This window comes from Aspergillus nomiae (assembly GCF_001204775.2).
Source record: "Aspergillus nomiae NRRL 13137 chromosome Unknown contig00134, whole genome shotgun sequence".
NCBI lineage: Eukaryota > Fungi > Ascomycota > Eurotiomycetes > Eurotiales > Aspergillaceae > Aspergillus > Aspergillus nomiae.
Window position 1 is genome coordinate 1 of NW_015378189.1, and position 24,897 is coordinate 24,897.

Genomic DNA, 24,897 nt, shown 5'->3' on the forward strand with positions numbered 1-24,897 from the left:
AGACCTTCGTGACTTGTGTAGATGTCGACGGTTTCTACACCGCGGTCGGTGTCGATCCCCACGGTCTGCATGAACCGCAGCGCGTCCTTGACCCGGTTGACGATGCGCTCGTATTTCTCCTTGATGGTCGGGGTGATGACATGGCCGAGTCCCCAGTCCAGTGGGGAGTGTAGATCGGCCAGACCAGAGGTTAGCGATGCGCGCAGGTAGTTGAGTGTGGCGGCAGAGTGGAAGTATGCGGAGACCAGCCGTGATGGGTCTGGCTTGCGGGATTCCGGCGTGGCCTCGAAGCCATTGATGTTGTCTCCACGGAATGAGGGCATCTCAACGCCGTTGACAACTTCCATCGGACTCGACCGCGGCCTGATCACGTTAGACCGGTTTGCCTTTCTAATGTACTATAACTAGCCAAAGATTGGCGAACTCACTTGGCAAATTGCCCTGCTATCCGCGCAATACGGACGACGGGCTTATTGGCACCTGTAATTGTTAATGTCGGTATAGAGCAGATTGACGAGAAAACATACCCCAAATTAAAACCAAGCTCATCTGCAAAAGCAGCTTAACTTTAGCCTCAATCATGTCTTGATTGCAGTAGTCAAACAGCTCCGCACAATCTCCTAGTAATGGGTCAGCGACTAAACTCGAAGAATCTGTAAATGAGTGAATCCGCACCTCCTTGGAGTACGAAGGCCTTTCCCAATGCCACATTTTTCAAGTTCTTCTTCAAGTTGGTGATCTGTCAACTGTGTCAGCATTTGAGTCATAGTAGTATATCAGCGTAAAGAATGCGGGGTATACCTCTTGCGTAGTGACCAAGGGAGGCAATTTCTGTAACTTGTCCAGAGCGGCTTGAACACCTGTAGCATCATTGTACGGTACATCCTGCTTGATGGGTTTCGAAGCCCAGGCTGGTGGGGATTCCAATGTCAGCATCCAGGGCGGCTATACGCTATATGGCGGGGAAAAGGGCATAGCCGGGGGACGCACAGCTTGGAGTCCAAGGGTCCATGATGTGGAGTCTCAGGATCGACGGCTACCTGATGATTCGATGGCTACGAGGAAGGTGGTTTAGACGGATCCTCCGTAGAAAAACCAACGAATTGAGCGACGTAGGTTGCCAGATGACCTTCAACTTGACAGAGGTTTGTTACACCACCATTTGGCAAACAAAAAGAAAAGAAAAAACTGCCGGTTATTCGCGGCCTGAGTCACACTAGGCACTAGTCCTAATCGGGAAATACTATGGCTTTGCCCAGTCTTATCGGCGTCATGCCTCCCTTATCGATTCCTCCAACCTGCCATCACAGACAACGACAACAACGTTCCTGCAGATCGTGTCCCCACAATCTACCCTAGGCTTGATATAAGCTCTTGCCTGACTCGACTAAACCTTCTTACTTAAGCTTACTGACCATGTCTGACTCCATCCCCTCTGCCCACCCGGACGCTGGCGCCGCCGACCAGCACCGCCCCGCAAACGCGGAAGACCGCAAAGCCGCCGCTGCCCTTTCCTCTCTGAACACGACTGAGATCGTTGCGGACTCAGGCGCCAAGCCGCCTTTATCCGCGGACCAGGAGGCACTGGGGAAGGCGATGAGCCGGTTGGAGATCGTTGCGGGGCAGGATGCCGGCAAGAAGGCGACTGGGCCGCAGAAGGAGGCAGAGGTAGTGAGGAAGAAGGCCGTGAAGGTTGCCTCGGAAGATGTTAGCCTCTTGGTGTGTTTGCTATCATACTCCTTCTCCTAGTAATCGTTCCGGGTAGTCTGACATATAACAATGGCTGCAGGTTGACCAGTTAGATTTAACGAAGGTCAAGGCGACCGAGCTCTTGAAATCCAACAATGGAGATGCTAAGCAGGCGATCAAGGCTTTTATAACTCCTGTGGGGGCTTGAATCGCTATCTGCTAGCTGGTCTGAAATTGGAATGTAAGAGATACTAAGATGTATGCTCAGTAAACTAATGCTTTCAAGCAAGGCTGAGCAACGAAGAGCCATGGCGACTGCTTGCCCGAGAAAAGTTAACGAACTTAATGACCTGAAATTACTGAATCAACTAAATGGACTGGTATCAAATGCGTCTATTGTATGCGTATCTTGTAGACTCATAAGCCCGCGACAGACCATGCTGCCCAGATCTTATGTCATCTGCTATGTACATAACACCTCACTAGGTGTCCTCTTCTTCGGTTTGATCCTTCTTCTGCTCAATCCCATTATCCTCGTAAATCGACCAAAGCAAGAACCAGCCTACTATGGCCTCCACCGCCAGGGCCCACCATATGCCGCCCACCATGTTGTACTTGAGTCCCAGTCCTAAGCCCCATCCTCCAATCAAAGGGCCAAGTGTGCGCGCGCCGCTTGCGATGCTCTGCGCCACGCCATGGACGGTTCCTAGACGCGCGGGTCCGTAACGCTATTATTCACAAGGATGATCGCAGCCGGGAGGGCAAACGTTCGTGAGACCACCTGCAACCCTACAACAACCGTAAATGCAGGCCAAACCAGCCACGGGTATCGTGGTATCAGGACGATAAACGGCATGAGCGCATAGGCTAAAGGTGAGAATGGCAGGAACGTGCGGAAAGAAGTCAAGGTCCCCAGACGGGACTGAACTCGAGGATAGATGAAGATCTGCAGCGGGAGGCCGATGAACCCAATAATAGCAGTAGCAAGACCAACTCGAGAGGATGGCAATCCCAGACCACCGCCGAAGTGGAAGAGACCGTCTCGGCTACCTTCTGGAGCCCGCGGGGCAGGCAAGAACACGAAAGTCATAGAGTTGCAGGCGCTGGTGTGGAATGCTAATAAGAAATGCACCAGCAAAGTAAGCAACACATTGGGTGTCCAAATCTGACGAAAGCTGGGACGATCACCACGAGGTCGAACGCGCGAGCGAGCTGGGCTGGGGGGCGCTGATCTGTTGGCTACGCTTCCATCAATGTATAGCGATTCATCGTCCTCGTGACTGATAAGGGGACGATAATACTGCGGGATCCGACGGCGGGAGAAAGTATTGGCAAGTCTTTTGCCTAACTTCCGGCCCCAATCGCTTCGGTGCCGAGTAACCTCATGGGTCTAGGACATGTATTAGCAACCTGGAAAGTAGGTAAATCTGCTGACACTTACCTCGTCTAATCCGAGGATTACAGCCAATAAAGAAGCGAGAATGAATGCGGCACTGAGCAGGTTCGGTAGTGCATATGGCCAATGCATCATCCAACCCACACCATCTTTGCCTCCTAACAACGATCCAGGTCCGAACAGATTCGGATAGTTCCTCACAGGATCAGCCAGCATGCCTCCTAATACAGGCCCGATGATAACCCCGATGTTAAAACACATCGGTAGCAGAAGAAACGCCCGAGACTGAAACCTATGATTACTTGTTAGGTGCCATGTGATTTGAACAGAGGGTCTAGCGTTGTCGCAGCTGCGCAAACTCACTTCTTCTCGTGAATAATCTCGGCAATCATCGTCCTCATCACTCCGACATTGCTATTCAGAATACCGCCTAGAATTCGGAACACCACCGCGGAAGCAAACGATCTCGAAAATCCGAACCCGAGGGACGAGATACATGTTCCCAACAGCCCAATGATGAGAACCCGTTTCCTGCCCATCCACTCAGTATCTGCCAGTCGACCCCACCAAACGGCAGTCACAAATTGCGCAGCGGTAAAGCTACCTTGCAAGACGCCTGCTTGTGCCGAGATAGTTGAGTCGGGAAGCGAGGGATCAAAAGATCGAAGCTGGTAGAACAGATATGCCTGCAAAGACGTCTGGGCCAATGGCTCCGACAGACGTGCAAAGGTCAGGATGGCAAGCTGGCCCTTTTTCGGCAATGAGCGCCATGTTACTGGCTTCTCACTAGAGGATTCCGCCGGGTCATGGTCGCCATCATCTTCTTCATCGCTATCGTCGGAAATACCCCGACGCCGGCGATTTACCGACGCGCCGGCAAGTGAGCGATCTTGAGTAGAATCACCATCATAAATAACGGTATCTACGCTTTCAGTGTCGTCATACTCATCGGGAGCGTCGTGGTGAGAATTTCCGGATGCCAGAGGATTGTTACCTTCTGGCGGTGGCTGAGTTTTGCGGTGTAGAGAGCGTTGGGAGTCGGTATCTTCGGTAGTAATGCCGGTATCTACATCGTCAAGAGGGCGAGGTGGAATTACACGCAGTCGACTCGGTCCCATCAAAACGAAGTAGGAACAATAGGCACCCGATGACACTCGATCGTGAGATAGAAGTATTGAGGTTATAATACAAAGTCAGGTGGCGATTTGTTGTATAGGAAGGAAGTTTGGTTGAGTTGGGGAAGAAGATTTAAGACTGAAGCATGGCGACATGCACGCTATACCCGTTTGAGTCTATCAGATCAACAAGTCACGGAGTGGGTCCGATTGAACGGTGGTATTACTAGCATGTATCCAAATCCCTATCCCACATCATAATACAGCAAATTAACAATGCCTAACATACACCAATGCGGCCGGACACGAGACGCCATTTCCAGGAAAGAACAGAAGAAACTCAAAGCAAAGAGGGGACAAGTTTAGTTACGAGCTCAAAGTCTGACGGAGACCGCCCAGGTCAATCAACGCTCAGGCTGATCTCAAGCAACAAAGGCAACAACCAAGGCACCCGAGGACAGTCAACGCTCAACAACGAGCGGGCACATTCCTCTGGGATTAATTCCTTTCCTGGTAGAGAAGAAGCATGGTTCTTAGCCCAGGGACATGCACATTCAAGTCAGTCTTAAACCCAGCCTTATCACCATGCCTCCCTGCTGCAAGGAAAGAAGGGATATCAAGAGAAAAGGGGAAGGGTACAGAAAAAGACAAATAAAGAGATGAAAGGACAGAGTGGGAAAAGAGACAACATCAGTCGTCTGATAGGTAACGAATTTTTCGACAATACCCCATCTATCAATTGTGATTGCTGCCACCAGTAACATCCATCGTGCTCTCAATTCCTTCCCATGGAAGGTCCTCATCATCATCAATATCATAGTCTGTAGCATTGTTCTGTGACGACTTATCAGTCGTAGCAGTCACATCAGCGGCTCTTGCCGCTCCCACGTCAATGCCAATCGATTGGAGAGTCACCTCCATCTCCTGCTCGGTTATCTCCTGACCCTTACTCTTCTGCCCCTCAAGCACGTCGTACAATGCATAAATCTGGTCGGCCTTCATGTCGATGTCCTTCAGCAGCTTCTCGATCTTTGCAGAAAGCGATTTCCTTTGCCGCTTGCTCAAGGATGCGTCTAGTTTGTTGTATGCCCCCTGGTACGTTAGAAGTTGCATCTTCAGATGTGAAAGCTCGTCCTCCAACGCCTTGAGCACTGTAGCAAGGGCAACCGCTGGCGGTTGTGCGGGGCGCATGGTAGGTTCTTCATTGTAAACGGATGGTTCTGGCATACGCTCCGACACCGGGATAGGCTTAGGGATCTTGACCGACTCTCGCGTGTGGTCACAAGAGTCACCGGGAATAGAACGCTTGCACACCGTGCAGTTCTTTCCATTGTGTTGGGTGGCGCTGTCCAGTGCCCGTTGGGCAGACTGAGGCAGACGCGACGGATTTTCAGCTACTAGGTCAGCCCGATGGAGCGTGATGTCAGGCAGGATGAATGCCGACGTCATATCTTCGGAAACTTGGCGCTTCCGGCGAGGGGTAACGGCGTGGTCGGAGTGTCGCCGAGGACGTTCAATAGGCACTGATAAGTTGCTGTCCCCTTCACTGGCTTTGGAGGTCGCTGTCACGTCGCCCATAGCCGAGGCCGGTCTCGTAGGGATATCCTTGGGTTCTTTTAGGGACGATTTCCGAGGCGCCGCCGACTTAGACACACTTCGACGGGTCGAGTTCTCTGTTTCGTTAGAGGTGTGATCCCTGGAGGTACTCGATTGTCGTCGTTTGCGCGCCAATCTTTCTTCTTCTAGAGTCTTTCGCAGCTGAGCAATTTCACGTTCCTGTAGATATGATAAGCTTCGGTTTGATCACATAATGCTATGATTACTTACGTCGATAAAGCTCAGCAAGGTCAGGTCCTGCTCCGCGCTGGACGATTTCTTGGTGTTGCCGGTAGCCTCAGCGGTCGTATCAACGGTGACATCTACTTCTTCCACAACCACTCGCTTGACACGCTGCTTGCCTGTGTTTGACTTCTTGGTCTGGGTACGCTGTCCTGACCGGCTCGAACTGGAAGATGGCTCCTTCGATCGCGGTACATCAATGGTAAAGAGAGCTTCATCCGCTCGCTCCTTCTCAAGTCGTGAGATTTCGTTGTCAACCTGGGTGGAAATTCTCGCCTTGGAATCTTCTCGGCGCCCGGTCCTCGATCGTGCACTCTTACTGGTGAGCTCCTTAGTTCCCCGACTCACATTTCTGCTATGTGTGTTATCTTGGCTGGCTTCAGTGCTTGCTTCAGATGCGGACGTCTGTTCCGATTGTTGAGTCTCTTCGCGCTTTTTTGAGATATAGGGAGCAATTTTCACAAGTTGGGATTTTAGCTCCGCATTTTCGTGGCGGAGGTCCTCGATCTCATTTTTGAGATCCTGGGATTCGAGATAAGCTACCCCTAATTGGGAAACCGCCATATCGCGTTCCCGGTTCAATCTCTTCAATGCTGCCTCTTGGATCTCTACCTTGCGCTCTACAACGTCCAGCTTGTTCTGCAGAGCCAAGTTGGTGGCATCAAGTTCTAAAGCAGTCCGTTAGCACCGGGAGAAGGTAAATGCAGTAACTATACTTACTTCGGTTCTCATTGGTCAGACGATCCTTACGGTGGTCATCCTCATCGGTGTCGTATTTGGTCCGGCTATGTTTATCCTTTGCGCGAGGCTTGCCGGCCTTGAGGGTAGCGTTCTCGCTTTTAACCTCTTCAATCTTCCTTTCAGCTTCCGCCTTGGCTCTCTCAAGCTCAGAGACCTTATCCTGTAGAAGCCTCAGGGATACAAATAGAGCCTTCTCATCTTCCGGGATCGGGACAGCATCAAGAGGGACATGATCACGAGTCAACGACACGTCGGTAGCATCATGAGGAGGCGACATGAAACGTGTTGTTCGTGCGCGACTTTGACGCGTGAAAACCGGCGTGCCATCTTCGTATACACCAGAAACCAATTCGGAGAGATTGGGAAGATCGGGTAGTAGAAATGACTGTTGCGTAGCAGTATCACCAGCCGTGTTCATGTACGCCAGCCGTGAGCTGGCGGGTTGCTTTCCTTTTCTGATTTCCCGAGCATACGCTTCCTGCGACGCTCTTTCCACCGCATCGGCAATCTGGTGGCTGCCAAAGCGCGTCGCGCGCGCGTTATTCGTGGCTGCCGGGGGTCTTTCATCGCCGAGAAAAGAGCCATCATAAGAGTCGCGTACCTTTGCATGCATGTCGGATAGCGTCCGCCGTTGGCTGCTCGCCTTGGGTTTAGAAGTGTGCGGGTCGACGTTTTCTTTTTGAGCGAGACTTGCCCGTCTCAGTTGAGCATCTTTGCGGAGGTTCTCACTAGCTGCTCTGCGCGTGTTGCGCGTGGCCGGCTTCTGGGGAGTAAAGGTAGGGTAGTCGAGTCTCACGGCGGGCGACGAAGATCGGACACTGTTTTCGATGCTCATGTACGAATTCCGCGAATCATCTAGACGACGCGCGGGTTTTGCGGGCCGACCGACCTCTACAGAGAACTCATCGTCCTCAGGGAGATCGTCTTCCTCCGATGAACCCGCCTGCGAGAACTCTGGGAAGTAGCGTTCCAGCATGGAGGAGTTAATGGCGTAGTCGGGTTCTTCTTCATGACCAGATTCGCGTCGGGACTTTCCAAGGCTGTCCTTCATATCTGGAAGCTTTGGACTGTGGCCGACTTCTTTGGTGGACGCGAAAGCTTCGTGCTCTAGGTCGAAGTCCGAGCCGAAGGACGCGAAGCTGTTCGCGGTATGCTCGCGCGACATGTTGGCTGCGAGTGTGGTGTGTGACTAGATGTGGTATCAAAGCAGAAAATAGACCCGAATCAATTACAATTCTGTCTGAGACATCAAAAAAGACACTCTAGGCGTTGTTGAGATCAAAGCGTAGGAAAGGGAAAGCTTAGATGGCGCGTCGGCCACCGCGACTTCCGAGCCTCAACGACAAGCAATAATCAACACAGGAGAAAATCGATATTCAATGGGCGCGTTGTATGCGATGGCAAATTCAAGTCTTCCCGCAGTCAATTCAATGGCATGGCTGACTGCTCTGAACGTGTAAATTGCATGGATGGGTCTAGCGGGTCGAAATTGAGGAGGTTGGGATGAGTTGTTAGTGGTTTGTTTACTTGGGTGGAGTTCCCGTGCGACCGCCTTTCGTGCGGTGGCATAAATTACCTTCCACGTCATTCATGTTCGGCATTCGACTGTACAATAATCATCATTTAAAAAGCTACTTCCGGATATTTTGATTTTTCCCATAGTATTCTTGATAGTACAGTTGGTGTAGAGGTCAAGGGAGTTGAGATGGTCACCATCTGGCGACACAGGCATCGGTATCAAATATTGATTACATATGGGCAGGATGGGGTCATTCTCACGCGGTTCAACTGATGCGGTCATGTTTAAGGATTTCATCGCGCAACTTCTCCAGCACTGCGGAAGGTGGTGTCACCTACTGGTATTGACGAGCGATATGTGCTCGAAAAAATCGGGTGATTTGGTTTCGAACGGCTAACTATTGCCGTGTTCAAAAATATATATATGTATATGATCTATGTATCTCAGGTTTACAGTACTCCATCCTCCCATCGAAATATTATATGCATCCCGATAGTTGCATAATTACGGAGTTACAATTGGAGGGCATGTTATAACTTGAAGATCTAAATGCCATTTTTATTTATTCATTTTTTCATCTATAATATCGATACAACTAATGTACATTGGTCTGGTAAAATCCCCCGTGATATGTACAATTCTCACACCCTTGCGCCCAGGTCTAAGGAATGGGAGCGTAGAAGCTGAACCTGCCCTCTGGGTCATACTTCTGCTTCAACGATTGCAGGCGGTTCTGACGCCACTGCTCGCTGCCGTACAGCTGCTCTGGTGTCTCGTCTCCGTAGGCGTAGTTGACGTACGCGCGCATGTCCTTCCGACCACTCGCTTCGTGGAGAATGTCGCGCAGCTGGTTGCCTAAGGCACGCGCTTGACGGTCACGATCTGCGCCGCTAGGCAGGTAGTTGATGAGTGGGGCGACAAGGAGGTTCTCGCTGCGGAAAGCAAATGCACTCGAGCGGCTGTCAATGTTGTGAACGCCCTGGGTAGAGTAGCCCTCGAACTGGAACATTGAATTGTTGAAGACCGAGTTTCCGCGGATGGCCGGGGCGAAGATATCCCAGATCTTCTTTTGGGCCTGGACGTTATACGATTCGAGGTAGATAGGGAAACGGGGGTTGGAGTAGCCGGATTTCTGGCATGGGATGGAGGAGCTGGCAATGCCGGTCCAGGTAGCGAGGTCCTTGTAGGTGCCGCTGTCGGGAACCACAGACAACGGTCCAATGTCATGGAAGGGCTTGGTGTACTTGGAGTCCACGGTCGTTACTCCTTCCTGGATAATGTAGAAGACGATGACAGGCTAAAAGGGTGAGGTTAGCGGGTTGCACAATGTATCAGTAGGGATGCACTTACGTTGTTAGGGTCTGCAGTTGCATCGTTCATCCAGTAAGACCAATTGATGACACCCTCGGGCTGCGTGCCGTTCTTCAAGAGATAGTCATTGGCGGCCTGGTAGACAGCCTCGACCTTCTCACCGCTGAAGGTAATAGTCTCGATAGCCCAATCACTGTGCTCAAGATCAAAAATCTTGGTAGTCAGAGAGGTGACAATGCCGAAGTTATGGCCTGCTCCCTTCATCGCCCACCAGAGATCTGAGTTCTCGTCAATGGTGATCAGGGTTCCGTTGGCAAGAACAACATTCATGGAGATGAACTGGTCTGCAACAAGACCGTGGTGTCCTTGAAGCCAGCCGTGTCCGCCTCCAAGCGCCGGTCCGAGAAGACTGACGCACTCACAGGTTCCAGTCACTGTTTCGGACAGTCAGCATAATGGACAATGAAATTGATATGACGGTGACTATAGACTTGCCTGCTTGCTTGTCAACTTTCCACAGCTCATCGGTGACAGTCTTGGAGATGGTTCCGCCGCCGAACTTGGCCGTTTTCCCATCTTCGGCGACTTCAACGCTGCTCAGTTGGCTCAGGGATATCTCAATCCCGTGGGTCATTTGGCCGAGGGTGGTAAGGGCTCCGTGGGCGCCATTGTATGCGAGGAAGGGCAGGTCTTTCTTGTTGGCGAATTTCACCTGAGCAATTTACAGAGTCAGCAATCAATCGATCGTTACCTCCAGTGTCATATAAGGGAAGGATTACCGTCTCGGCGACATCGCTTTCGGTACCGGGAACCACAACGACTGTTACATTGGGTTCGGCCAATGTAGACCAGCGTGCGGATGCGAGCTCGAACTCCGACGAGCCAGGGAAGTACACCTTGGCCGTGCTGGAAAGCTTGGCTCCAAGCTCCTGCAGATCGGCGTCACTCCGTGGGCACAGACCATTAGCCCAATCGCGCGCGACGGGCACACTGCGACAGGCCGAGGTCATTGCCCATACGGCGACGGCCGTGAAGGCCTCCCTCTTGAGTAGGTACATGGCGACAAGGGGTTCTGGAATGTGAGAGATCAAGAAACTCTCGTGCCTCACAGCGGAGCAAACCCTGCAAGCGGGCTGCGGCGCTTATGTAGGAGCTGCAGGAAACATGATCGATTAGTTCAGGGGGGTCGCGGGGCAGCAGCAACAGTTCGGTCTGAGTAATCTGAAAGAATGGGTCTCGGAATTCGAACCTGGAGCAGCCTAGTTTGCGCTGTTATTTCGACCAAGCAATTGTATCGTGCGTTGGCGCATATACTACTAAGTGAAAGTGGGGCGTTCCTGCCATCGCCCCATTGCAGGCTCGACCTACCGGGAGTCCGGAAGCCTCGGGGGCCAACAGTCGGAACCATCAACGATCCCGTGGTGTCCCTGGCACTCTTGACATCTCGCCTGCTGCGTTGCTTCCGATCGTTTCATGTCTGCTAGCCAGGAATTGCCCTTTTCAATGTGAAAACGGGGAAGTGAGGAACCGAGGAAAAGTCGGCACAAATTTGCTCGACCCGACTTTTTGTTATCTTTACCATCGTCGGTCGACGCATGCTGGACGGATCCTTCGGTCGAACCAATGCAACGGTAATTGATTAAATATGGAGTACTGGCCGAGTGGACACTGGAAACACTATAGTGGGATCGGGCGATTGGCTCACGCCACCACGGCCAACCCTAGCGCACCTCTAGTATAGAAGCCGTTTGTTTGCAATTTGTCATCGGCTATAATAGATTAATGGCGTTGTGTGGGTGGCTGAAGAATGAAAACAAGAGCGAGAACTTGTGGATGGCGTGAGAGAAACGCTAGCAGGCATCATCGATTTATGTTCCCCACGCTCATCCGAACCTGCTGTTGACAAATGTCGACGAAGATCGCCTTGGGATAACGCTTGCTATGCAAGATGCTCAGTCCTGCTGTGGTGGAGTTATGGACACTGTATTCCGTTGGAGTGGCTATAACGCTTCTTAGAACATATGCACGATACAGAGCCGTGGGATGGAAGCAATTCGCGGCCGACGACTACTTGGTATGGGTCGGAATTGTGTGTATCCTCAAAATTGACTGTATCCCACCTTCAACCAATGCTAATGTGCTGAAAGCTATTCTACACGGCGCAGACAGCTCTTGCATATAGCGTGAGCAGTGTGGCCCATGGCCTGGCGAACAGTGGAATGACAGACGCCCAGCGCGCATCGCTGTCTGTTGACGATCCGGAATATGATCAAAGGTGCGTCGCATCTCAGCCGAGAAACACAAAGCGCCGGGGAAGCTAAACCAACGGCGATGATAGAGTGGTTGGCTCGAAAATCCAGGTTGCAGGCTGGGCTACTTATGTGGCGTTGATTGCGTCCCTGAAGCTGTCAATGATGGCCTTCTACGTCCGGCTCACGGTAGGAATTCGAATATTGGTCACTGTATATAACGACCAGTCACTGACATACCACAGAATGGCCTTGGTCCCCGCTATCGCATCCCAGTTTGGGCTGGGTTTGCGCTTGTCATTGGAAGCTTCATGGCTAGTATCATCGTCATTCTTGCAGCCTGTCGGCCATTCCACAATTACTGGCAGATCTACCCCGACCCTGGAAGTAAGCAACCCTCTTTTCTGATATCTGACGCCCCGCTAACCTGATGTCCGTCACCTTTAGACACCTGTCAGCCCGCTATCTCCAAGGCCACCATCTGGGTCACCTTCATCGCCAACATCATCACCGATCCATACCTCATCTTCATCCCAATCCCCATGTTGTGGAAGTCTAGCCTGAAGCTTATCAAGAAAATCGCAACAACCGTCGTGCTGGGCGCCGGTGTGTTTGTTCTCGTCTGCGCCACTCTCAAGAGCGTCTTCCTTATCACGGTACATCCAGGACAATTTCCCTTCACACAGAGCCATCTCTAAACCACATACTAGGACCCGCTGAACGGCGCCGAGATCGCCAATTCATGGGGCACACGCGAGACCTTCGTCGCGGTCGTCACCACCAACCTCCCGATGATCTTCCACCTCTTCCGATCCTGGCTCAACGTGCTCTTCGGAAGCGCCTTCCAATCGACGGAGAAGACCTCATACAAGTCACCGTGTATCGGGGGTAGCGAGTTCACCGGCCGAAATTATCGAAGTGGACGCGGACCCCCGAGCGTGAACCCCATCACCAACATGACATTCAGCGAGAGCAAGGAACGGATTGTTGAGGATGTTAAGATGCAGAACATGCACATATACTCGGAGCCTGTGGCCGGTAGCACCCTGTTTCAAGGCATCGTGGTCTCCAACCAGATTGAGGTCACCCACGAGACTAGAAGTAGCCATATCGGTCGGTACCAAAAGAGTTAATTGCGATTGACCTCATTCTAGTCACCACCAATCTTGGTAACAGTAGAGTTGGAGACGTTGTATACCACACGGTGAGTAATAATCTCCAGCCCCGCTCGTCAATGAACCCCCCCCCCCCCCCCCAAGGCCCTAGTTGTAAACTCGGACGGTAGTTAAGTGTGTCGTTGACTAAGACACTTCGGTTTGTATCCTGATGGAACATTTGTGCAAAACATGCCATTAATACTATGAGGGCTACTCTGCGAAACCCATAAAATGCATTTCGCGCCATTGGCCGGGGAAGGCAAAATTTTATTTCCAAGCGGTCGGTTTCTACTCCGTAAGCCAAACGCCCTGGACGTTGTGGGGACAAGGAACGTCCGTTTTACCGTCAATCAGCGTTGGTGGAATATGTTCAATAAATCCATACAAAGCACTCTTTATATACATGTAGAGGTTTGCATAAAGCCAAATACATGTCATCCGAACGCCATACTAGCGAAGTGAAACTAAGCTTGTGAATTGGGAAGGAACAGAGAATGCGCTATTAATAACAATGAATTGGCCACACAGTGGGGAATCTAAACGTCGTAAGCTCGTAACAGTCTAAGCACGCCTGAGATGGTAGAGAAGATGTCAAGGCATCAACTGAATAGGGATGCAGACAAGGGAATTAAGGGCTAAGAGTCGCGATGAGTGCCTTGGTTTTCTGATGGGCTATGCTCTTCGCGGTGGGGGTTTGTAGGCGTGGTAGGCGTGTTGTTCACAGGGCTGGCGAGATCGATTTGAATTGTAGGCAGAGGAGTGAGCTCTCGCAACTGTGGCGGTTGGCTACCTCGCTCTGCGGTTGGGCTTTCATACGGAGGCGCCTCTCCCCAGTCCAGCTGTTCATAGTCCGGAGGAGGGATATGGAGAGCCCCCAAATCGCCTTCTCCAGAACTCGGAATCATCGAGTGGGTGGAAGCAGCGTGCGATTGGACCGGGGTCAAGCTATCTTGTTCAGATGCAGCAGTGTCTGCGGAATGAGCGGACGAGTACGATTCGCCGCGTGAATGAACATTTGTCAGACTAGATGTGGATGAACGATTGGCCGTTTCCGTGCTCATCGTATCGGTGTTGGACAAAAGAGGACGAGAATCCGTATCAGGCCCATCAGGAGAGGTACTGCGCATACGCGTTCCATCGTGTCGCACATAGCCCAATGCTGCATAGCTGACACTGGAAATACGCCTCTCGCGACCGCGACTCCGAGCCTCTGCCAGAGTCAATGCAGAGGAGAAATTGCTGTTGCTCCCGTTGGCAGAAGAACGACTCTGGGCTCGAGCACGACTCTCTTGGCGAATCTGCTCGAGACGGACATAATCCCCACGAGCACGAGCCTCACGACGCTCCTCTCGCCTGGCCTCCCGCTCTGCTATCTCCTGTCTCCGCTGCTGGCGGATTTGGTACAGAGACTCCATCAGCTCCTCCCTGCGGGACTCCTCTTCCTCGGCAGTCTCGGGGAATTCAACGACGACATCCATGCCGCCCCGCTCTCCTTCTCGCGCAATGACCTGTTCTGAGGGTTTCGGACTCGACGAATAGGCAGGGAGGGTCATGACGGAACGGACTGAGGTCTCACGGCGAACTGCACTATTGGTATTCATTTCTGACCCTCCTTCCGCAGACCTGGTGTTTGTGCCGGTTCCCTCTCGATTTGATGACGCCCCATCATTTGGAACTTGACCGTATGACGATCCAGCTTGCCAGCGATTCCATCGGTCTTTTAAAGACTTCCCGGGGATGTATTTTGGGCGACAGTTCATGCGGCGGAGCGTGCGCAGGGTGAAATACGTCATGAGAATGACGGCTATTGCGAAAATGATGGACGCAGCGCACTGTCAAGATAACTCGTCAGCGAGGTCGGAGAAAACGATGGGAGACCGATCACTGAATCATCTGGAGATAGGCTTACTATGATAAAGATATTATTCCTGCGAGAAGTCTCGGACCGAGCTTCATGATTGTTGTCTGCGCCCGGCGGTCCACTCTGACGGGCGACAAGCCGTCCATATTGAGATGGGATATACATTCTCCGCAATCCCCAGGAGGGAGCAAAACAAACTATCCAGTGAATTCTCAGCTATTCAACATGCGGAATGTGATGACAAGGGATTCATGGCCAGGGCTCTGGAAAGGTAAGATGGAAAGAATGTTGTCCGTGGGTTAGGCAAACCAGCGGAATGGGCGGATGGCTGGGCAGGCTGAGCCAGTCTCGGCGATGATATGAGAGATGGCAGGCGCCAAAGTAACGCTAGCGTGCAATCACATTCGTTGCACCAGATCAGTGGTGGCTTATATACAGGAAAGAAAAAGAATGAGATCATTCATCACGACGAAGATAATTCAGCAGAAAAGAAGTAAGGAGTGGAGTCTTCCCAGTCTTCTCATTATCGTTACTCCGTGAGCTTCTAATATTTGGTAGGCTGGAACGAGGCGGCGAGTGGATCGGGTATTCTTTTCGTATGGTTCTGTAAAGTATTTTTAGATCTTAGTTTAGTGACCGGTTTCAGAAAGCTTATCTAATACTTTGGGGTACATCAACATCGAAGATCTGATCGACCATCCTACATTGTGTAGTATAGCCTTCCCATATTTCGCATGAAGCCTTACGAGTTTTGAAAATCTGGAGGATTAAAGGTAGGGAATCCTTGATTGGTATCCTGCACTTCCAATACAACCTCGTCAAACGGTCCGTGCACGGCTTACCGGCTACTATATCCGCGACGTAGTCCAAGAGTTATACTATGCTTAGTCTCGCGTAGTGAGGCCATTGAGCCCCTTAATTCCTTGTAACCCCACTCATATATGCTACAGGAACACATATAATTCTGTCACTATATAAGTTGAAAGAAGGATGCTCGTGGTCAACGGTTGGTATTGATCCCTGCAGCTTGGAAGGAAAGGGCCAGGCATGAGCCATGGTAGCTAGGTGAAACTCTAAGCTATGCTATGCATTGCTGATCGAAAAAGACGATAACATACGTACGTAGCTAAGAGATACATGTTGTCGCAAGAATCAAAATTCTTAGCTGGCCAAGGTTGTTCAACGCATTCTATTTTAATTTCGAAAATCTTTCCAACTCAGGGGAGCGGCACATATATCACGTGACTCTATGGGTTTAGAATTTCTAGCTGCTCTATGCCGTGTTCAGAAACCAGAATGCATTGTCTATCGTCGGCTATTCCTTCATCCAGCATTTGCTAGGCTCTCTCAGTGTAGTATTTGACCTGGCCATGAGCTACAGCATTAACCATATAAGATAGATAAGTGTTCTGAAAGCAGCCAAGAACAAGGCCACAAAGACCGATAGTTATTCTAGTTGACGGAACTCCAATAACCTTTAGGTTGTCAGCAGCTCAACTGCCGCTGGGCTGACAGTTTACGACAGTAAATCTTCTCATGGGTGTTTACAACTCGATAAATGCGATAGCACCATGGTTTTCTATATGGACTATAGAACTGAAGACCTTCAAACGGTCCTGCTAATCGCATACTAATCTCCTGTAATATCCAAGGCATTCCCTGCACCATTTCTCTTACATTGGAAGCGTGCTATCCAACTAGTTATATACGACCATCTATGTGTTTCAAGCAGTTATTGGTATCAGTATAATAGCTGTATTGAAGCCAATGCTAGATACCTCAATACCGCTCTGAATTGTACCTAAAAACAGAGATACCGTATATCACATCCAGCGGTATACATAAGAATCAAGATTAAGATAGTAATATAAACTCATATTCGCGCGATCACTGGTAGACATCAGGCGTAAGAGAAGCCACTGTCGTCATAATATGAACCGGACAAAAATACATCCTAATTGTTGGACGTTCACATCTTTGAATATAGAGGGAATCTGACTAGGTCCACGGAGGAAATTGTTAGGTTGGTAAGGAAGAGGAGTGATCAGCTACAGCCTTGCCCACTATCACAGCGCCAGTGCCCCCTTATCTATTGATACTGTGGAGAATAATCGACATAATCCCCCCAGGAGGATCTTCGGTGTGTTCATGATATGTCCATGTAGCAGAAGGATACACTTGTACGCGGGATACCAGGTTAACTATAAGACACTAAGTTATTAGATAGATTCTCACTATTCAAAGCAGCAAACTGTACCCGAGATTATCAGAATATTTTATAAGGGTGGTGTAGCGTGTCCTGTGAATATGGAGGATGTTAAAGAGTATAAAGATTTGCACCGGTTTGCAATCAGCTGTACTAACGAATTGATTCAAAAACTATCACGAAGTAAAAGCAAAGACGGGCTTCTCCCATGGAATCAGAGTGTCCACTTGCTCATGTCTGGGTGAGGATTCTTGTCCTTATACCAGGCATATTTATCTTGAGGTTTCGCCATGTCCCAAGCAATCCATTCGGTATCCCGCCACATGATATCTGCCCCTGCAGGCTCACTCATTCGAAAGCTGGTGATATAACTGTTAACAAAGTAGATAGTGCTTTTCATTAGTTATGCCCAAAGAATGCCTCATTGTCGTTATCAACAGGAATTATTACGTACGCCTTGTTCGCTGCTCCGTCCCAGAAGACGTGCTCTATATCTTGGAGTGCTGGTAAAATCCCCGAGCGAATACAGTCGCTGGATGATAGAAGAAGAGTCAAAGTTTGAATCTTTATAGAAGAAGATAGAAACTTACAGCCAGGCAAGTTTAAAGGCTTGACGTATCTGCTCACGCTCCGAGGCTTCCAACCCCCAGAAGATAGCCTCGCTCAGTTGCACCCCAGGTAGGTAGTTCATAAGAATGAAGAGAATATATCCATCAGGCACTGGGTCTGTTTCCTTCTGAAGGTCATTCTTCATGGCCACAATATTCGGGGTGGACTGACAGCCGTTAATTGTCAGGGTTCTCAGTGTGTCTACTTGACTAGTGATAAAAAATCGAGCTCGTAAGAGGCTGAGGCTTGGCTAGCTCTGAATTCAGCCGGCGCGTACTCAGTCCCTTCAAAGGGAATTCTAGGAATCCATAAGCTGATTAAAGTTTCATTAAGCTTGGGTAGTGGAACATACTGCATGAATATTTTCATCGCGCCGCGCCGAGTGCTGTCCAGCAAGTCGTGGCATAAGAAAGTGCCATACGCACCACCGATAATTCGATGCTTGTAAAATTCATCACCACCAATCTGGCTGTTCTTCTCGCTGATCACTTTCGTCAAGGTCCATTTTGAATCCCCCTCACGAGCAAAGTCAACCTCTCTGCCTGGCCATTCATCAAAAAAGTTCTTTCAGTCATTTCGTTGACTGTCAGCAATTGAATGATGTGATAGTGCCACGAGATGAACAAAAGTAGGCTTGGTTGAGGCTAAAAGCGTGAAGTGTCAAATGAAAGGAAGGCGGACAGATAGCCTACGTAGAACTGATATAACAGTTGGACATGAATCCCTAATCCACTTTTGGACGTGGCGAACTATGGTTGGACTCAAGAGTCATTCCAAGAAATCGAAAAACTTCTTAACACTTAGACAAAACTAAATATTCCACAGTCTATATGATTCGCATTGCAGGAGCGACTGTTTTGCCCCGTTTGAACTGCGTGAATTGCTTGAGTTGTCTGAGTTGCTTGAATTATGTGAATTATGTGGATTGCATGGATTGCATGGATTGCATGGATTGCATGGATTGCATGGATTGGGTGAATTGCTTGGTCTATAAGTTTGAAGGATTACAGGGTCATGTATTTTAGCTTCTTTAAACGTTGTACTCATGTCTTGGGAGGTAGTCCTTGATCTACTGGCCTCCTGGTAGCTAGTAACGAGGGCCCGCAAGCAATTGCTCAGTGACCTTGACAATCATAAAACTGCCCCTATCCGACCTTGCTAGAGGGCTTGGATATACTAAGTCCAGTGCTTTACACAACAAGTACTTTGTTGGATCTATGGGGGAGTGGCCCGATTTCGAGGAAGAGACTCGAGCTGCTGTCCAGGTAGCTGGACTAACTGGTGATACACTAGTTATATCGTGGACAAGCAGAGTTGCCGCCACGGAGGCGAATATCAATGTTGAACATGTTGTGGTGGGTATTGAGTCGGGGTACAACAAAACATCGGACAAGTGATGGGGTCGATATGCAAGTCGATAAATATGGAAATACGCTTTGCAGACTGTAAAGTGGCTGCAGCGCTATGGATTGGCAGAAAGGTCCCAGATACGACCTGCATGACCACTGCCAGTCATTTAAGGATTGTTGGAGAGGTCAAAACGTCATGGACTAGAGTCCATACACTTGCTAGGACTTACTCTCGGTATGCTGCACGCCTGCACTACATGATATGCACTCTAACTAGATTACAAGGCCAAATTGCAGAGTATATGATGCTGGTCAATATGCGCTATGGGTTCTTAACCAGGTATGAGGAGATAATGTTTTCCCGCCAGGTTTTGTCGAATGGCAGCTGGCTTTTACATTGCAGCAAGGCCTTTAAAAGCACACTGCGCGCGCAAGAAGACCTTTACGGTGACTATGCAGATCGGGTTTCCGTACGAGCTTCCCGCACCTGATATAACTAGCTGATACAAACCACATTGCGGGAAACCCCTCCCTATGGCATAGTGAGTGAGAGCAACCCCCATTTAGCTCTCTACAGCCGTGGTCTGGTAGTTGTTGGTATCTCGGAAAGCTCTGTGCCTGTTGCTCTGCTTCGTATGGCGACTTCAACCAGGTCTTTCGGGATTACTAGGCTGTATAGCCGAATAACCGGAGGTGTCCTGGAAGGGTCTGACCATGCAAGTATCAACCTACATACCAATAGAAAGAGGAGGATGGGTGCTGAAATCGGACTCTGCGCCTCCACGTGGTGGCACCTGGGCAATGCAACTGCAAGTTGTAGCAAGAGCAGAGACGTACTAGATATACATCAGCACCCGCGATGTCAATCCCAATCTCTTACACATATATAGAAGATCTTTGACCTCAATTGGAACACCTCTTGCCGCATCTGTTGATGTCCACTGTTTCCTATCAACTCGGGCACCGGTAGGGAATACTAGTATACACTGTCCAGTTAGGGCAGGTGCGGATGACCTCATCGCCTTCCTCTTTTATCCGATAGTTCTGGCTGCTTCTTCTTCGTCGTCTTCTTCTTCTTCCTCTCATTCTGCTCCTCTTCTTCTTCATCTCTTCAACAACAACGCATTCCATCCATACCGGCCATCTGAACAGCCTCTCATCCTCCTCCTCCTCCTCCTCCTCCTCCTCCTCAAGAACGGCAATACGATTCACACTGGACCGCCTTAACCGCCTCAGCTTGTCCGTCTACTTCTCAACAACGCAGTTCCCACTGGCCCACTGGCAGCCTCCTGCTTCTCAACAACAACGCAGTCCATCCATACTGGCCCACCTAAGCATCATCTCTTCTCCTCCTTCTTCCCCACGACGACGAGATTCATACTGACCCATCTGATACCTATAGTCCTATTCTTACGCCTGTTTCCATTCTTATACCACTTCCTATCTTTACACCTGTGCCTATCCTTATGCCTTCTCCTACCTATCTGTTAACCTGTTTCTATTTTTACGCCTCTTCCTATCTTCAACCTGCTCCTATTCATATACCGCTTTCTATCCTTACACCCGTATCTGTTCGTGTGCCTCATCCTATCTTTGTACCTGTTTCTATTCTTATGCCTCATCCTATTCTTACTCCTGTGCCTATTCCTAGCCTCTCCTTCTATCTTTATCCCTGTGTCTATCCTTAGTCTCTTCCTAAGCTTTCGCCTGTGTCTGTTCTTGTGCTTCTTCCTATCTTTCCATTCTTACACCTCTTTCTATCTTTATCCCTGTTTCCGTTCTTATACCTCTTCCTATTCTTACGCCTGTGCCTATTATTGGCCTCTTGTTCTACCTTTATACCTGTGTCTATTCGTGTGCTTCATCCCATCCTATCTTTACACCTGTGCCTTATCCTATCTTTACAGCTGTTTCTATTTTTATGCCTCGTCCTATTCATACGCCTGTGCCTATTCTTGCCCTCTGTCTATCCTTACCCTCTGCATATTTTTATCATTCTGCTATTCTTACCATCTGCTATTCTTATCCTATTCTTATCCTTCTATCCTACGCCTGTTCTTCTCCTTTCTCTTTCTATTCTTGTTGTTCCCTCTATTCTTGTTCTTCCTTGCTTCCTGTTCTTCTTCTTTATCCTCCACCTATCCTTATTCTCCTGGCTATTCTTACCCTCTCTCTATCTTTACTATCCAACTATTCTTATCCTCTTTTATCCTTACTCTCTTCTATCCTTATTCTCCTCTATTTTTACTCTCTACATTCTTATCTTTCTACTATTCTTATCCTCTGCTATTCTTATTTTCTATTATCCTTATCCTCTCTTTATTTTTACTTTTTACTATTCCTACTCTCTACCTATTCTTATCGTCTACTATTCTTATCCTCTGTTATTCTTACTCTCTACTATCCCTATTCTCTTCTATTCTTACTCTTTGCTATTCTTACTCTTTGCTATTCTTATCCTCTACTATTCTTATCCTCTACTATTCTTATCCTCTTCTTATCCTCTTCTTATCCTCCTCCTGTTCTTCTTGTTTGTATTTTATCTTTCTCTGTTTATTCTTATTCTCCTTCTATTCTTATTTTTCTTCTGTCCACTTATAACTTTTGGTGTACCTCTTTCTTTGCCCTGTTGTTTCCTTTTAGCGTCTCTGTTCACCAATCTTCTGGTTGTTCTTACTTCTGTCGCTTTTATACGTATCCCCATTTCGATACTCCACCTGCCCCCCTAGTCGTACAGGGTTTGTGTACGGCACCTGAGCAAGACTTGCACCTCTACGTGGTGTTCAGGACTAGTAACCAAATGATGGTGAAACTAAGCAAGTCAGTTTCCTTTAGCCTCTCTGTCTAGACGTTCGTTCTTACTGCTGTTGCCTTTGTACTGTACATAGTTAGATAGCTCCCCGCACAAATACATGCTTAAACTCGTAGGCGGGCAGCGAGGCCCTTCCATCCAGCCTCCTGGCAGTGCCAGACACTTGGAGGGGAGCTATGGTTGAATCCTATTAACAGTGAGGGTGTGCAGCTTAGTGTACCAAAGGGGCCGTGGATAGAGGGGTTTGTATATATTGTGTGGCATTGGAGCCATCCAGGTCTAGGGTATGTACATAGTCAATAAAGTAAATTCGACTAGAATGGCCAATTCGTTTGTTTCTTTTATTTTGACTCCCAGCAAATATACCTGATATAGGCTGAGAGGTATATGCCTGCAGCAGCATACGTAGCGAGACAGCTGTATTTATTCAACACATTCCAGACACTCATTACCTACCAGTCTGTCTAAATCCCTGAAGTCTTGTATTACATTGGTCAAGCAATAAGCATGTTGGCATTGTGCGCAAATATCACCCCCGAAAACAGTAAACACAAAACTTATCTTTGAGAGATATGTGGATTGTTTGTGTTGGGAGGGCAGCATCATTGTGACTCCATCATGACCTGGACATTACTTCTGACCTTCTGGCTCATTCTCTATCCTCACAACTAATCTTTCTTTCTATCTACCCGATAATATCAAAATGGAGAACCTATCTCGACTCAGCGGTAAAAAATGTGAAAGCTCGTGCTCCCCTCGTCATAAACCACCGGCCGGGCTCTTAGATAATTTAACGATTTCGCCCTCCAGTATGGCAAGCGCCATCAGCAGTGCTTTCCAATCTCGGGGCTGGCCCCCCTCTATCTCAAAGGCTTCACGGATGGACGATACACGCCTCTTCTACACGATCGCCATGGACTCGACCACACGAGCGTACATCCCGCTTGACCAAGACTTGCCAATAGACATGTTCAAAAAAGCAACCGACTTTTACAACGTTATTCAGGAGAAGTTGAAGGAAAGAGGAAGCGATGGTGTCACACTTCTCGGCGAGATCCTGACACGACACCTGGGGACCGTCATCTTTGGCAGCAACTACATTGAGCGCGCCGGTCTCAATCTAGAGGAGACGATCAATATCTGCGAGAGGATTTTCCGTGGAGAATACGTCGATCCTGAACATATTCCAGAAAGGTGAGAGATCGAGTATATTAAACCCTGCAGGTATGAAAATTGCTAATGAAACAATATACTTTCTTAGAGAGGTAGACTACGAGAAGAAGCTTATCGGGGCTATCCATTCCAAGACACGGGCCTCCCACATAATTCGAAGCCGACGGGAGGTGGTTCAACATGCGTTGGCGTTGAACTTTCTCATAACAGAAATGGTCGTGAAGGACAAGCCGTTGTCCGAGGATCTTATCCTACGTACTCATCACATCTTAACCGAATCAATCAACACAGCTGGAGGAATGCCATGGGAGGAGTACTCGGGACGGTATCGGAAGATTCATGTCCATGCTGGAAATACTAATTTTGTCTCCCCTAAGTATATACCAGCAAAGATGCGAGAGCTGGTTTCCGAGTTCGAAAGAGATGTCCAGAAGATTGAAGCCAGCCGTATCCTTGATCCACTCACGCTCGCCGCTAAGTACTGCAATGACTTTGTGATGATTCATCCTTTTGCAGACGGTAACGGACGAATGTGTCGGCTCATCATGAATGCAATCTTGCTTAAATATGCTGGTATAGTGGTCTGTATAGGTGAGCATGACGAGAGCCGTCAGGAGTACATCGAAATCCAAAAAAGAGCCGGTGAGCATATGGAAGGGTCCGGGGAACTTGCCACACTGATCCTAAAGAAGTCAATCGCCAGATATCGGACTTTGAAGCAGAAAATCAGTGGAAAGAAGCGGGTCTCCTGATATCTTCCACATTTTGCTTTTCTTGAACTTGTGCTTTCCTTGAGCCAACGCATGCCGTCTATTTTGTGTGATTGGAATAGCGATGTTTGCCACATGTACTGCAGTGACATATCTCTTGAATGATATAAATTAACAAGGTGCAAAACTAAGTTTTCATATCATGAGAATACATGGACTGAATAATTCCCTTACGCACACTATTCTCTATGAAAATTATCCTACCCCAGGATCAGGTCTTCACTAACCCCTCCTATAATGGGATCACCACAACCTCCCGCGCTTTTCAAATGTGGCCAAATGCTCCATTTTGGTAGGCCGGGAAATGCTCCAGTATGGCGGCCACTTTGTCATCTGCAAATATGGACGGCACGGCCATACTTTCTACCCAGCTTCGCCCTAACTTTCCATGAACAGTTGTGATACCGAGTCCGGGTGTACAAAAATGGACTTCTCTGCCTGGCGCTAGCCCTTCTATCGTGGACGACACACCAAAGATACAACTATCCTCCGCAGTTAGACCCGTAGGAAGACAGAAGCAAACGGTTTACTAAGAACGGGATAAAGTTTGTGACATGTTCGCTCGTTTCTACGCCGTGACCAGACCCGGTTGTACTCGATCACCTGCCTTCCATATCTAAGATTATATTCGATTATAAGTACACCATCTGCTCCAACATTTGCACATGGGTGTTGGGAGCGCACAAACCAGACTGGTATTCGAAGGTTCCTGTCTACTGACACTTTGCTAGCGCTATCACTGTTCGAGCAGCATTCGACGAAAGCGCTTTCTCTATTGAAAGGACATGTGATATCATTAATACTTCCTCACTCTCTTTGAACCCATGCCCTGGAGAAGGAATTTTAGCAACTACCAGGATTCCTCAACATCTATATGCACCGTTTGGCTCTCACTTGACCAAGTAGAGCCAATTGGAAAGTCATCATATTACAGTACAAGCTCACACTCTCAGTCTGTGCACATATCTGTCGGCTTCACCGGCCATAATAGAATATAAAGCTAGCTTTTCACATTGAACTGGAACAGTCACTGGATGCAGAGAATTGTTCAGAGCCATAGATTAACTAAGTACTAAAGAAGTGACTGGACAAGCCAGTGCA

General features: G+C 48.9%; 9 protein-coding genes across 9 annotated transcripts; 3 read left to right on the plus strand and 6 right to left on the minus strand.

The window, feature by feature from the left end:
• Positions 1-2: 2 nt before the first annotated feature.
• On the minus strand, positions 3-1,127 carry ANOM_006091 (phospho-2-dehydro-3-deoxyheptonate aldolase; the record flags this gene model as incomplete). The annotated part of the gene is made up of 6 exons (XM_015551348.1): positions 3-363; positions 429-480; positions 528-620; positions 676-739; positions 802-911; positions 991-1,127. Coding segments are annotated over 6 exons (717 nt in total), but the record flags the coding sequence as incomplete, so codon positions are not given.
• Positions 1,128-1,407: 280 nt separating this feature from the next.
• ANOM_006092 (huntingtin-interacting protein K) lies at positions 1,408-1,897 on the plus strand (the record flags this gene model as incomplete). Its single annotated transcript, XM_015551349.1, has 2 exons — positions 1,408-1,719; positions 1,790-1,897. Coding segments are annotated over 2 exons (417 nt in total), but the record flags the coding sequence as incomplete, so codon positions are not given.
• Positions 1,898-2,171: 274 nt separating this feature from the next.
• On the minus strand, positions 2,172-4,203 carry ANOM_006093 (putative MFS multidrug transporter; the record flags this gene model as incomplete). The annotated part of the gene is made up of 4 exons (XM_015551350.1): positions 2,172-2,417; positions 2,483-3,079; positions 3,131-3,377; positions 3,449-4,203. The coding sequence occupies 4 exons, from the start codon at positions 4,201-4,203 to the stop codon at positions 2,172-2,174; spliced, it is 1,845 nt and encodes a 614-aa protein (XP_015406895.1).
• Positions 4,204-4,935: 732 nt separating this feature from the next.
• On the minus strand, positions 4,936-7,945 carry ANOM_006094 (uncharacterized protein; the record flags this gene model as incomplete). Its single annotated transcript, XM_015551351.1, has 3 exons — positions 4,936-5,976; positions 6,028-6,707; positions 6,760-7,945. The coding sequence occupies 3 exons, from the start codon at positions 7,943-7,945 to the stop codon at positions 4,936-4,938; spliced, it is 2,907 nt and encodes a 968-aa protein (XP_015406892.1).
• A 1,015-nt stretch (positions 7,946-8,960) lies between these two features.
• ANOM_006095 (FAD-binding oxidoreductase) lies at positions 8,961-10,668 on the minus strand (the record flags this gene model as incomplete). Its single annotated transcript, XM_015551352.1, has 4 exons — positions 8,961-9,596; positions 9,650-10,027; positions 10,095-10,322; positions 10,390-10,668. 4 exons carry the CDS (start codon positions 10,666-10,668, stop codon positions 8,961-8,963), a joined length of 1,521 nt encoding a protein of 506 aa, XP_015406893.1.
• An 890-nt stretch (positions 10,669-11,558) lies between these two features.
• Positions 11,559-12,992, plus strand: ANOM_006096 (uncharacterized protein; the record flags this gene model as incomplete). The annotated part of the gene is made up of 6 exons (XM_015551353.1): positions 11,559-11,699; positions 11,758-11,885; positions 11,949-12,048; positions 12,105-12,246; positions 12,307-12,515; positions 12,570-12,992. 6 exons carry the CDS (start codon positions 11,559-11,561, stop codon positions 12,990-12,992), a joined length of 1,143 nt encoding a protein of 380 aa, XP_015406890.1.
• Positions 12,993-13,651: 659 nt separating this feature from the next.
• ANOM_006097 (uncharacterized protein) lies at positions 13,652-15,130 on the minus strand (the record flags this gene model as incomplete). The annotated part of the gene is made up of 2 exons (XM_015551354.1): positions 13,652-14,848; positions 14,926-15,130. Coding segments are annotated over 2 exons (1,365 nt in total), but the record flags the coding sequence as incomplete, so codon positions are not given.
• A 2,167-nt stretch (positions 15,131-17,297) lies between these two features.
• Positions 17,298-17,837, minus strand: ANOM_006098 (uncharacterized protein; the record flags this gene model as incomplete). Its single annotated transcript, XM_015551355.1, has 3 exons — positions 17,298-17,454; positions 17,538-17,615; positions 17,674-17,837. 3 exons carry the CDS (start codon positions 17,835-17,837, stop codon positions 17,298-17,300), a joined length of 399 nt encoding a protein of 132 aa, XP_015406897.1.
• Positions 17,838-22,556: 4,719 nt separating this feature from the next.
• ANOM_006099 (Fic family protein) lies at positions 22,557-23,778 on the plus strand (the record flags this gene model as incomplete). The annotated part of the gene is made up of 2 exons (XM_015551356.1): positions 22,557-23,047; positions 23,115-23,778. 2 exons carry the CDS (start codon positions 22,557-22,559, stop codon positions 23,776-23,778), a joined length of 1,155 nt encoding a protein of 384 aa, XP_015406898.1.
• Positions 23,779-24,897: the final 1,119 nt, after the last annotated feature.